At 29.8% G+C, this 14664-nt stretch overlaps 2 protein-coding genes across 2 annotated transcripts; both read right to left on the bottom strand.

Moving 5' to 3' along the window:
- Positions 1–1073: 1073 nt before the first annotated feature.
- Positions 1074–6729, bottom strand: LOC124913208 (zinc finger MYM-type protein 1-like). Its single transcript, XM_047453833.1, has 5 exons — positions 6100–6729; positions 1633–1701; positions 1346–1499; positions 1162–1237; positions 1074–1104 (listed from the first exon to the last, which is right to left on the bottom strand). The coding sequence occupies exons 1-5, from the start codon at positions 6727–6729 to the stop codon at positions 1074–1076; spliced, it is 960 nt and encodes a 319-aa protein (XP_047309789.1).
- Positions 6730–6793: 64 nt separating this feature from the next.
- Positions 6794–7957, bottom strand: LOC124913125 (zinc finger MYM-type protein 1-like). Its single transcript, XM_047453764.1, has one exon. The coding sequence runs from the start codon at positions 7955–7957 to the stop codon at positions 6794–6796; it is 1164 nt and encodes a 387-aa protein (XP_047309720.1).
- Positions 7958–14664: the final 6707 nt, after the last annotated feature.

Here is a 14664-nt window from a genome sequence, read left to right as displayed (position 1 = left end):
ACATATATAGCCTCACTAGAAAAGACACGAGCATTTAATAATTTAAAACGTAATTCAAACCCATCATTTTGGATTGAATTGGCTTTATTCAAACAAAATATATATATATATATATATATATATATATATATATATATATATATATATATATATATATATATATTTCACTATTTTAGTTTCTCACTAAACTATTTTTATTTTCTGTAACAACAATTATTCAAAAACTTTATTACTTTTAACAAAATCAAAAAAATTGTAATTATTATTAAACAAAAAAAAAAGTATGAACAACGTTATCTTATCATTATTATAAATAAATATATCAGAAAGTATTATTAATAAAATTAGTATAACAATAATTTTATTTTTTTATTGAGTGGTGTATAAAAGTGATAAAAAAAGTAAGATAAATATTAATTAAAAAATATTAAGAATTGAGCAAAACTAAAAGAGGATGAGCTACTTGTGACGTTTATTTCCTACCATATTGTGATATTTCTTACGTAATATATTCCGTCACTTTTACTACGAAATTTATGACGAATATTTCGACAATGTTTATGACATATATTTTCCCTGGAAATTTTCCATTGTATTCACTACGGAATTTACGACCATTGAAAACTATTCCGTAAGAATATCCGTCAGAATATTTCACTGTTTTCATAAGAATATTCGTCAAAAATTAATATATTTATTTCTCCACTTATTTCCTATAATACATTACATATTTAAAAACTTCAATAATAATATTTAAAACAAATAAATAACTATTTTAAAGTATTAAGTCAAAAATAATATTCACTTATAAACAAAATACAAAAAAAAATACAAAATGTATGTTCAATAGTTACTAACATAAAAAAAAAATTAACAAAATGTATCAATATAACAAATTTTCAAAAAGTGAAAGTTAGTCAATATTCTCATTTTAGCTCCCAACTGCTGTTTTGCTATAATCATTATGATTATACTCCAATTGATTTGCTCAAACAGCTTTATCTAGAATCTAATTCATATCTTTGCACACATAAATGCATTAGAGGTACTTGTAGACGTTGTACTAATAATGCCTAAATCAAAACTATCATTCTCTTGCCATGCCTAAATCAGTTAACAGGAATATCAGTAACAAAAAATAAAAATAAATGACTAAGTTACCAGTTCATGTACCCCTGAAAATACCCTCCAATTTCCATCTTCCAAGAATGAAGAATTAGAAGGCTAATTCCCTTCACTACCAATAACAAAAGAGATAATGTCACATGACAAACTTCAAAATAGTTGTAACATGTCAAAAGACCAACTATCAACACTCATTAACTTGAAAGAGATGCAAAATTACCTTTGGTCGACTTTACCTTGAGTTGACTAGTGACCGAGTCTTCTTGGTTCGTCATTGTTATGATGAGAGATCCCGTCGCGGATTTCACTCTGGACAGTGTGAAAGAATTGTGAGTTGTCAGCCATGAATACCGATTGAAAGGAAAGTCTTTCACCTGTTAATAATAATTGAGTTAACTGACTACAGCAATCAATCTTCTATTTGGAATTTTGACAGATCGCTACTAACGGTAACAGACGTGTATGTTGATAATTACAAGTCTGTAAACGGAAAAAATATGAAATTACCTTAGAGACGGAGATCAATGGTTGAATACGAGCACATCTGGGGCGAGTATTTCCATTTGCAGCACAGGTCTGCCAGCGTAATCCGGCATCTCATTGATTATTGGATGAACAGGTCTCGCCAATCTATTTAGTAAGGGAAATGCAGGAATAAGAGGTGTTCAACATCAATTACTAGATTTAAAAGCATTTTAGAAGAACAGAAAACGAAAACCTGGAGAGATGAACAATAGCGTAGTATAGAAGCAGTTATGAGTAGAAGAAATCCGATCGTGACGAAGTTTTGCCTCTACAAGTGTAAGAAAAGAGAGAAAAGAGAGATTAATGAAACAGAGCAGGCAATTGATGGAAATGGATGGAAGTTATAGAGAGAGATAGTTGATAAAGAAGAATGCATGCCTTCATTTCCGGCAGTTCTTCTTCCTGTAAACCTTAGTTCGGTAGGAACTTTCAGCACCGCCGATCCAGTTCCGAATTTCAAGTATAGTGGCTGAAGATAGAGTATAGAGCTATGGATGTATCAAATATATAAGTTCATCTTACAACTTTTATAAGATGTTTAAAACAACACAAAAGTTTTTATTTTGAGGAAACTTTCATCGCAAATTCTGTCAAAATATCTATCATTAATAAACCGGAAATTTGACATAAATTATCGTCGCTTATTTCGTTGAAAAATCTATCGAAAAATATGTCATTAATAAACATTTCTGACGAAATTTAAATTCGACAAAAAAATATATCGAAAATACCTTAGGCTAAATTTCCTTAATTATTTTCTACGTTTTTTCTTATTTTCATTAATTTTTCTGACGTTTATTATTTTTGTCACAAATGACGTAGGTAAAATTGTCAGAACATTCTGACGACCTTTAACCGTTAGTAAATTTTCGTCACAAACACCTCTTTTTTTGTAGTGGAATAAAAAAAATTCTATTGTTGGAGATAAAGAAAAATGTTAAATTGAATTATCCTAAGTTATTTTAGATTTAATATGGATCAAGTAATATTGGTAATATGACCCTATAATATATGTAAGTTACCTCCATCTATTTTTTGACATTCAATTATTTTCTAAGAAAGCCTTGGAAGAAGTTTTGATATTTTTTTACTCGATTTCAGTTAGTATGATTACATTATATGTGCATTGCTTATTGAGTGAGGTTGCAACTAAGATTTGCGTTTTTTATTATTATTTTTATTTTTAAATGTCAACTTTCATTAAAGAAAAATCACATGAAGCATTCAAATTGTTACAAATGGGAGAGAAACAAAATTAGAAAACAAAACAAAGTGAAAGATAAAACTATGAGTTAGATGCCAATAAGGTTAACAAAATCTCATCCTCTACACAAACCCCTCTTTTGAATAGAGGCAAACATATGGAGCATAAACCATTTAATTCTTTCAATGCCAAAACTCCTCTCTTGAAAGGTTCTTCTGTTCATTTCTTTTCAGATCGTCCACCACCAAATGAGGGGGATGAACTTTCATTCATTCGCAATATTATTGATCTTGCCCCAACTAAACCATTTCTCCCAAAAGTCGAAAACTTTGGGAGGCACACATCCCAGTGAATGTTGAGCAAGTTTTGTAAAAGGGCCTACATGTCTCTTGCAAAACGCAATGGAGAAGGATGTGATCGATGGTTTCTTCACTCCTCTCGCAAATACAACACATATTAGCTAGGTGCATAAGTTTAACAATAGTGAGGATCCCCGTGAATTGCTTCCCATGCAAAATGAAATATCTTAGAATGGAATTTAGTTTATCGCATCTTTCCAATGAAAATGAGTTGGGTCCCTGAAAGAATTGCATGATAGATGGTGTTATCCTTGAAATCAGGAGATTCTTTCATAATAAAAATGTCATCAGTCTTTAAATGGATGAAAACATGTGCAAGTGAGTCAATAAGTCTAGACAGTCTTCCACCTTCTTCGTGTTAGAGTCTGCATTGATAAGGGATTTGTCACGCCCCGAACCGAGTCATGAGGCGTGATTGTCGCCGCATGTCATTTTAATGCACGACTAATATAACATGCAAGGCTAACTAACTACATTTCCATTAATCTTCATTAACACAAAAATCATCATTACTCCTTACAAAAGTATTTCCATACACAAAATGTCATTGTACCCCATCCTTAAACAAAAATCCGATGGTTACATATTTCAAGTCTTAAGGATACAAATTCTTTTATTACCCTTTATATATGAGAGACTAATAATCGTTACCGATTATAATATCCAAGACATTGATACCGTACAATCTCAGTTATTGATCAATATTATCCTGTTATAAAAGAGTGGTCCATAAAAATGGATGAGCTAAACTTGCCTAGTAAGAAAATCATAAGTTTTTAAATAGCTGGATCAAGAGGCAATTAACTATGTATAGAAAATTAACTTCTATTCAAAATATAATATCTAATTTAAATAACTAATATGCTTTTTGTTTATAGCTCGTGGTTAGTGATAAAGACTACATTATTATGATAACTTATTAACTATCAACTAGATTTGGGAGTCCTGCATTAACTCAGTAACCATCAATCGGGATTTGGGGTCCTGCATTGACTCATTAACTATCAATCAGGATTTAGGGGTCATGTGTTGACTCATTAACCATCAATCAGACTTAACTGTCACGCGTTGACTCATTACCGGTATAAGTACTCGAGGCATAAATAACTTTTATCAAAGAAGTAGTACAAAATCCTATCCCGAGTATAAAAACAATTCTTTATCTCCACATTTTTAATTTTTTTTACCACCTTCTTTATTCTTAAATAATATTCTCTATTTTTAACTCATTTTAGCCTAAATAGGCTGATCAAGTCATTTCTTCTTTTTCTTCTTTCAAATCATTTTTATCAAATCCTTTTATCAAATTCTTTGTCAACTTGATCCATATTTTTAGATAAACACTTTTTCAATCATTTTAACTCTAAATAAATATTTATAATAGCAAACTCATTTATCAAAACAATGGTGTAAAATATAAAACTAAAAAAAACTAAGAATTTCTTACATGTATTCCAATATACTCTTCTCAACTACTCTTTCAACTCAACCCTTTACCTATATGACCTCTCGATCAACCTTCCTTACGATCCGTTTGTTTCTTAATCATGACTTATTCTTCCTTTTTCCCACTATTTCATTGGTTGGACAAAGTTTGGTTCTATCAGCACAAACACATAATGGTTCAGTTGGTTTCTAACCAAACAACATAAAGACTTAGACTTATATATATACTTAAATGATATACATATTATTTCCATTCACCGGCGAAACATGTAAACTTATTAGCGACAATGGCGACCAAAGAACTTATCGGACTAATCTTCACTCACAACCTCATTCACACTTTCTGCTTTTTGCCCTATCTCTCTATATATTATTGGGAAAATCTAGAATATATCAAATATCAAGAGTATATATACTTATATATTTTAATATATTAATATATTACCTTTCTCAAATCTCCCCTTTCTCTCCATAATATCTTTATTTTTTATTTTTTACTGACCTGTCATATCCATTAATTGATTTTCATTTCATTTTTTTCCTTTTCTCTTATTACAGAAATATAACATCTTTACATGATCTTCCAATCGCGATTTCCAAATATGAGTATGAAGTAGCCTGCCACTCTAGCTTTTTTTTGTTGGAGAGCTCATAAAGATCCCTAAAAGAAATAGTTAATTTTTCAGTTGGGAGTTAATGGTCGTTCCAGAATTCGATTTTTTTACCGATACCCACCAAGAAGGTTAAAAGGGGATGGAAAGTCTCTCACAATTTGATAATGCGTCCCCACAGACTTATCTCTTGTATAATCTCCCTAAGAGCGGCATCCACTCATAGTCGCTAAGGCTATATTTTTAAATCAAAGCAATTTTTCAAAGACGGACACTTTCATTGGTGACAGGGGCGGAGCCAAGATTTCAAGTCTACCCGGGCTAAAATTATTTTCACAAAAACTAATATAACATGATATTTTTTTTAATATTCCATTATATATTAAAAAATATGAATCGTTTAAGCACAACGAAACAAAGCATAACATTAGAAAAATGAAAAATACTGAAAAGAGAAAAAAAAAATATCTTAGACTAAAGATACAAAAAAAACAATAATGACATTACTATTAAAGTTGGGATTTACGATTTTTTGAAATATAATAGTCATCGATAATTGAATTCGTGTCTATACTTGAAACAAATTCCCACTCAATATAGATGATCATGGAATCGGTGAGAAAATCTTCTCCCATTTTATTACGATAAACTTTTTTAATATGTTTCATAGTAGAAAATGCTCGTTCAGTAGTCGCCGTTGAAACGAGTAGAGTTAAAACTAAACGAATCAACCTATCAATCAAATGATAATGTTCCAACTTTTTGTTTTAAATAAACCTCGGCACAATTCTGAGATAGTGGACATATTTTGGAAATTTTCATGACAAACTATATCAATCTCAAAATGTTGTAGTTGACTCCTCAAATGATGCATTTCTTGTTTGGTGAAATCCTCAGGATAATACTTCTTAGCGATAGTCAAAATTTTGTCGATGTTGAAGTTTTTAAATTTATCATTTGGGTCCAAAGTAGAACTAAGCGAAAGAAGTTCGACTGTATCATCACTGAATCTGAAGTTTAACTCTTCCAACTGAAAATCTATTGCAACATTGAATATATCATAATGAAAGTGATGCTCAACTGTGATGGTATCATTTTGTCCACATGAACGACTATATTTCTTATAACGAGCACTCATCTCTGGTATATCAACATCTAATCTTGTGCAAAATGATATGACATTCGAAAGAAGAATATCAAACCCATCATTTCTTAATTTCAAGAGAAGTGCTTTAGTAAAAGATACCAAATTCATTGCATTTAATATATCAATAGACTTTCTTTGTAAGTCACGACTAAGCAAATTTGTGATCCCCATAATTTTATGCATTAAGTGCAAAGTAAAAATGAAATCAAAAGACTTCATCACTATTAAAGATCCACCAGCTTCCCCACGCATCGAAATAGAGGAACCATCTTTGATAATATTTTCAAGCACATTAATAGTTGCATCATACATATCTATCAAGCTGCAAATAGAATCAAAATGGAAACTCCAACGAGTAGTTCCTAGTCGTTGTAAATTAATTACCAATCTGGTTAGCTCCTCGTCCAATCTCATGTTCACCATCAGCAATAGAACGAGCAATTTCATTAGCTTGAGCTGACTGTAACTCGGTATTACGTTTTGAAGAAGATGTAATAAGATTGATAATAGTCGTTAGATTCGAAAAGAAAAGCCATATAGAGATCTCCTTTTCAGCAGCAGTAACTAATGCTAGTTGTATTCGATGGGCAAAGCAATGCACATAATACGCATAAGGGCAATCTTTAAGAAATAGAGCTTGCAAACCATTAAAAATACCACTCATATTGCTAGCACCATCATATCCCTGACCTCGCATATTATTAATTTCTAGATTATATCTAGTGAGGACATTACATATTTCTTTCTTGAGTGTTGCAGTTGTTGTATCATTAACATGCACAATTTGGAAAAAATGTTCCCGCAAAACACCATTGACATCTACAAATCTAAAAATTATAGCCATTTGTTCCTTGTTAGATATATCATTCGCTTCATCCACCAAAATACAAAATTTGGAATCGCCAATTTCATCACGTATTTTATTTCTGACCCTGTTACCAATAATATGTAGAATTTCCTTTGGAACTTCGGGTGATGTATACTTTGCATTTCCTGGAGCTTTCTCTAAGATAATATTAGCAATACTATCATTCCATTTTCCCAAGAGCTTTAACATCTCAATAAAATTACCTCGATTTTGGGAATCTAAAGATTCATTATGACCTCTTAATGCACATGCTTGCAAACTTAGCCAACGAACACTCTCAATTGTTGCTGCAAGCCTTAATCGATTCTTTTGAATTTGTTCAGAAGATTCTCGATTCATAACTTTATATATATGTCGAGTTACATTCATCAAATCAACAACCAAATTTGAAGATGTATTGTGCACTGAGTTAGAACCACCCTCGTGAGACAAAATGGCACACTTACCTCCATCATTAACACGTTTCCAACTTTTGAAACCTTCAACTGTAAATGCAGATTGCTGGGATTTACCTGATTCAAAGAGATAACATGGAAAACAAAATACAACACCCTTCGAAGGAGAGTACTCCAACCATGGGAACTTTTTAAACCAAGAGTATTGAAATCGACGTTGTTGTTTTCCAAATTCAGATCTCGGATACTCCGACAACATAGGTTGATATGGTCCCATTTTAATGTAAGTTCGTCTAATTTCATCGTGATGATTTATAAGATGTCGCCACATAGAAATACGCAATCTAGGATCTCGTTCAAGAGTAATTTCATCAAACTCAACTCTTTGAGATTTAGAAGGAGATTCTAAATTCTCATCAGAAATTACTGTATTTGGTTCGATTGACTCAGATAATGAAGGATTATCAATTTTTGGCTTAAAAAAGATAAAATATTGCTTTTTCTCTTTCTCTCTGAATTTGACATTAAAAATTGTTGAATGAATTTCAATATAAACCGACAGAATGCACTCCTCCGTTTTGACCTAATGAGTAATAAGAAAGAATTCAAATTTTAAAATATGATCGTGTCTATTATTGTTAGGGACATATTGTTTTAGTTAGGTTGAATAACTAAAGTAGTAAAGATTAAAGATAAACAATAAGAATAAGAAAAAATTAAACAAATAACTGAATTGAATAAGTAGTCCAAATTAAAATTATTAACAATCTTTTCAATTTTTCTCTACTAAACAAAGATTTGTAAATAAACTAATAAAATTTGAATTATGAAATTAAAAATTATATGTATAATAATTTTTTTGTTTAATATTTAAAATTTATAATAAAAATGTAAAATGATATCAGATTAGTTTAATATTTTAATTAATGAATACAATAATATGATTGTTTTTTTAGGTATTTTAAATTATTAAAGGGATAAAACAAGCTCTCTAAAGTTAAAGGGTAGAATTCTAATTTAGGAATAGTGTAGGATTATATATGATAATTATTTTTCCGCAGAAATTAGGGGCTGAAGATTGTTGGAAGAGTAGTTTTTAAAAATAATGAAAAGAAGAGAGAGAATGAGAGAAAGACACGTCACCTCAGCATTACCTCAAAAGATGATTTTTGATTTGTTGTTACGAATTTGTAAACTTGAAGAAATAGAAAATGACCGGGAACTTAGCAGGGATTTAGGATTAGAAAATTCACCACCATTTGCAAAGGAGGAAAATTTTGAAGAGAGAGAGGTCCTTAATTTCAAGCCCGCCCCGGAGATGGACAATTTCACAATGGCATATCTAACTAGGTTAGAAGCCTTCGAATTATCCCAAATATAGTTTTTATAATAAATTTCATTATATTAGCCAATTAGACAAAGATGAGAAAGAATGACATCATGCAGATGGAGATGCTAGCGAGAGAATTATTGATGAGAACCAATGTCTCCCTTGGACAAAAATTTTCTCTTCCAGATAGCAAACTTAGTTTCCATTTTTATGTTCTTGCAACTCAGATTTGCTCTAAGAGGGAAGCTAAGGTACTTCGAGGGAAGTAGGCCAATTTTGAAGTCGATGATACCGGATAGTGATTAAGTGTTCGGAACATCGCCAATGAAAAAGAGCTAAGACACTTATCACTATTATTATTGAGACAAGAGTAAGATTCAAAAATAATCAAAATCATTATACTCCCATAAGATTAGTTGCACTAGGTTTCATAAGGCAAAGAGTGTCATCAGCAAAAGGAGGTGAGATAAATAGTTAGGTCTTCTCGAATTCCAAAAATTTAGACCCATGTAAAGTCCCGCACTATTTGCCTTCTCAAAAGCTTAGAAGGGCTTTCATAACACAATGAACAAGAGAGGGGATAGTGGATTACGTACCATGCCTGATCCCCTCGAGCTTTGGAAGAAGCTGCAAACTTCACCATTGATGATAACATAGAACATTGCCTTAAATATGCAAGTCTTGATTCAACTCCTCTATTTTGCTATAAAACCCATCTTGCTAAGGATAAAAAAAGAAAATCATTGTTAACGTGATCAAAAACTTTCTCAATATCTAGTTTGCGGATGCATCCCCTCCCCATTCTAGAGCGGATAAAATCAATGAATTTATTGGCGATGAGGGTCGCGTCTGTAATATGTCTTCCTTGCATGAAAGCCATTTGGTTGGGAGGAGAGATAAAATTTGGTAGGGTAGCATTAAATGAGATATTTTCATTTACAAAGTAAGCTCTTTCTTACCTTGTGAATATATGTGTGTTACTATTCTAATTGTGGTATCAGAGCGATATTGCGGAAGTTAGAGACAAACGAATAAACGAGTTAAAGAAATGACGGAAGAAAGCACAAAAATAAATTGGAGTTATATTGCAGCAGCAATTCCCAAATTTGACCATTATTATAATCATTAGAGTATGTTGATGGAAAATTTTAAGATCAAAGAAGTTCTGGAAAATTATTAAAGCAAGTATTCCAAAAATCACGAATTCCACCTCTGATGTGGAGAAATTGGTAATCGAATATTTGAAATTGAAATATCTAAAAGCAAAGAACTATTTGTTCCAAGTCATTGATTTTTGGAAACAATGCTTAGCAAAAAAACAACAAAGGATATATATACGAATCGATGAAGAAAAAGTATAATGGCTCTACCAGAACAAAGAGAGCTCAGTCGCAGACCCTAAGAAAAGAGTTTCAACTATTGCATATGAAGAATAAAGAATATGTCAGAAGTTATTTTGCAAAAATTATGACAATAACAAATAAAATGAGGTTTCTTGATGATAAAATAGAAGATGTAACTGTTAGTTTCTTTAGTCTAGATCTTTAATCCTTAAATCTATATTCTTAATTCTCTATGTCAATAAATCGAGATAAACTGTAATTGCGGAAACGTACCTGGATCTTTAATGAAGAACGGTTCATTAAGCCGTTCTTCGTTATTCTCTTTTTCTTGTTCTTGGATCTGGACCTGAATCTGAATGTGGATCTTCTCGTTCTGGATCTGGACCTGGATCGGAATGTTTGATGTGGGTGGGGTTTAAGTCTTCCAACCCTTTATCGATAGCCTTCTTGAGAGTTCTTGAGAGATGAACTAAATCCTTATTGTTCGATGAGAGAAACAAATAGGTTGGCTATCTATATGGGTTGGGGACCTAGCCCTAATATACCCATTTATTATTCGGCCCATCAACGAAATAATGAATGGTATTTCTGCTTCTACACAAATATGTCCCCATATTTATTATAGATGTCCAAATAAGCCCATAACCTTTATACTTTAATAGATCACTTTATTTGGGCTTTAATCTTTATTATGATAACAACTAATATACAATTATTAAATTATATATGTACCCAAATATTGGAAATAATTCCAACAATCTCCCACTTGGGTCATATAATATTTCTTTCAATTGTATATTATAACCTTAAGAGCTCAAAATATTGTTATCATTACAAATACATCTATATCAATCTCGTCCATCAATTATAACAACATAGGATTAAAGCGGTTTTTGTTACATTAATTCGTAACTAAACCCTCAATAGTCACATATGTCAATACAATCAAATGACATAGATTAAACATGGGTGTGTAGTGTGGATTAACATGTAGTGTGATCTTTAACATGTCTAATACCAATTGGTCCTCCTTTATTCCTTATAAAGATCAATCTGAATAACTTTAAAATCTTGATTTTCTTTAAAAACTAAATCTTTAATTTCTTTAGAAACTAATTCTTTAATGTGCACATAAATTCCAAATTGTATCTATACAAGCATCACAATACAAACTCCCACTAAAACTGTATATCATCCAAATATGTAATATCCATATGAACAATATGTTCATGAAAGACCTCGGATAGCAAATATTTAGAGAACGGATCCGTAATTTTAGAGTTTGTCCAAATATGCTCAATAGATAAATAAACATTCTGAATTCTTTATTTTCCAAATAGTTCGACTTAGTCAAACTCATATTACTATTAAAGTAAAAAGAACTGCAAATTATTGTCACGTAATAACTTTAGTGGTCTTTCTATATCATTCATAATTTGCAACCTCGTGACAAAATTTTGCAGTCAGATTCTTTAATTGGATACCACAAAACACCTAATAAATTCTGCCATCAACTTGAAATAATTCGAGTGTCTACTTAACACTCTTCCAAAAATTAATTCTTTAAACTAAAATGATGTGGCACGAATTTTCGACTGTTTTAGTATCCAACAAAATTCGAATCAATATACCAAATGATCTCTATCCGATTCGATTTCACTATATGAGTATGCAATGTTTTGTTCTTAAAATATCACATTAGTTGTTTGGTTGCTTTCTTAATGATCCAAACCAGGATCCTTCAAGTATTTGTCCAACATCATAAATATTCTTAATTTCTTGATTCATATAATCTAGAGCATACATTAAACTCTTGTTTAAGGAGTATTATGTATATATATTTATTTTCAAGGCTAATCTTGAAGTACTTATGAGACTAAATTTATCTCTAGATCTTTCAAAATATCCAATAATTAACATCTAGAAATTCTTTAGTCTAGTTTATTTTCTTTAGACCTATAAGGCTTGACCTTAACTAGACAACCCCAAAAGAATTTACTAGTTGTTTTAGTTGAATCTTTATTCCATATATAAGTTGTAATTCTTAACTCTTCCTTCCAAATGAATCAATTACATGAAGATATTCCATAAATGTTTGTTTCCAAATAAAAAAATATCTAAAGTAATTCTTTATTTCTTCATCTTTAATATGAATTGTCAATGCCCACGCCGATGTTTCTTTCACCATCAATTGACTTTTGACAATTAACTTAACTGTACATCAACACATTTACTTTAGTAATACTGAAGTTACCATTAAATGTGTATGAGTACTGAAGTTAAATTACTCTTAGAACAAACAAAACAAACTATAATATGTATTCTTTTATGCACCACTTTCTTTAGTAATTTTCTTTTAGGTGCAATATCTGCAATTCTTACAACTTCATTTCTTTATTATGTATTAAGGTATTTGCTAAGTGGACACTATTTATGTTATTTTTGTTTCAATCTTTTATTTTTCTTACACACAATTGATGTGAGTTCATATAGAGACTATGTCTCCCTTTAGACAACTACAATTCACATCAATTAACTTAAGTGTAAATAAGAAAATCCAAATTAGATGCATGAGAATACATTATTGTAACTTTGACTTTAATGCATTACTTTTGAAACAAAATAAAACATATATTATTTATGAAATCTTTATTCTAATAATACCCTTAGCAATTTTAACCATTTTAGATATAATTCTTAAAAATACAACAAATTCTAAACATGTCTTAAAAATTATATCATATAAAATGAACTTAAGATGTTGACAAAAAAATAATCCGTATAAGCAGAAGTGTTAACTTGATTAGATAACAAAACAAATGAACAACCATACTCACAAAATTTTAATAATCACATAAATTCAAAATAATGGTACGTCTCATCATAAGATACCAAACGCAACGTTAATATTTAGTCTTTGGACATTAAATATTAACTTGCAAACGGTACTCTTTTGTAGTAATCAAATATTAACAATAAGTCCTGTCAAATAATTGGTTATCTTTGGATATTCCAATTATTCACATGGCCCACCGAATAATTGTTACATATTTATTACCACATGTACATAATGTTATTCTGACCAATTATTTATCTTCCTTTGGGCCGATTAAATAACCGCATGAAATACATACACACTACCTTCTTAATTTATAAAACATATTAACCTTCACAAGAGAGCCTACTTTGGTAGGATGTTGCTTCAATTAATTGATTTAATAAATTAATAACTTATGTACATACTTTAAGTGTGTAACTCGACCAATTATTAAACTTCCTTTTGTCCGATTAATAATCGCATAGTTACAAACACAACCGTCTTAATCTTATAAAACAAATATGTTCTATAAATTAATAATTTGTACATTATTTAAATTTGCAATCCGACCAATTATTAACCTTCCTTTGGGCCGATTAACAACCGCATAATTACAAATTTAAGTGGGCCTAAAATTGTACCAAATTTTGAATGTGTTATTAACACCGAAAATCCGAATGTTGTTTTATGTATCAAAATTGCATAAATTCCATATGTGTTACACAAAACAAATAATTGTGATTTTACTAATCACTCAATTATTTCTTAATATCAATCAACACAATATATACATAAAAAGACCGAAATATGTATATATATTTGAATGTGTAATATAACATGATTGATTATTCATCCAAATATAATAAATAATTAAATAATCAATTACACAGATTACTCAAAATTCTAAATTTATCAATTATTAGGTTAATTGATTTCCTTAATTCTGAATAAATAACTTAATTCTTGATAAATAAGTTATTGATATTTATTTATTCTTTAATTGTAAATTATTATTATTAATAAAATAATAATCTCTTTATTCTTGTCTTTTCTTAATTTCTGAATATATTTATATAAATTGACTTTTTCTTATTTCTGAATATATTCCATACATTAATTAAGTCATAAATTAAATGGATGATACATTAAATACATCCGTTTTTATACTAATTCATTAAATATATTACAAACTTAATGTAATCAATATTCATAAAAGATTATAAACATGATAAGTAACTATTTTTTCTTTACATAATTCTCAAGTCATAACCTATATCATAGATATATATTAAAGTTTTAAAATTCTAGAATTCCATAATATATTTTACTTTTATTCTTAATTGTATATAAATGTATTAATACATTAACAATTATTTCAGGAATAAATATTTATTCAATCTTTAACTAATTAAAATAATATTATCATTATTTTAATTCCTTAAATTAATTATAATAAGTATAATAATTAATTATTATTTTAAAAGAATTCTTTA

The sequence above is a fragment of the Impatiens glandulifera genome, chromosome 1 (assembly GCF_907164915.1).
Source record: "Impatiens glandulifera chromosome 1, dImpGla2.1, whole genome shotgun sequence".
NCBI classification, from domain to species: domain Eukaryota; kingdom Viridiplantae; phylum Streptophyta; class Magnoliopsida; order Ericales; family Balsaminaceae; genus Impatiens; species Impatiens glandulifera.
Note: the sequence above shows the minus strand (reverse complement) of the source record. Positions and strands in the feature narration are given on the sequence as shown.

Coding starts and splice junctions, on each gene's coding strand:
- LOC124913208 (XM_047453833.1), bottom strand. CDS start 6,729: ATGTATGATGCAACTATTAATGTGCTTGAAAATATTATCAAAGATGGT. Junction 1,702..6,099: donor AACATTTTGAGATTGATATA/GTTTGTCATGAA, acceptor TTACGCTGGCAG/ACCTGTGCTGCAAATGGAAA. Junction 1,500..1,632: donor CATTGATCTCCGTCTCTAAG/GTAATTTCATAT, acceptor TATTATTAACAG/GTGAAAGACTTTCCTTTCAA.
- LOC124913125 (XM_047453764.1), bottom strand. CDS start 7,957: ATGGGACCATATCAACCTATGTTGTCGGAGTATCCGAGATCTGAATTT.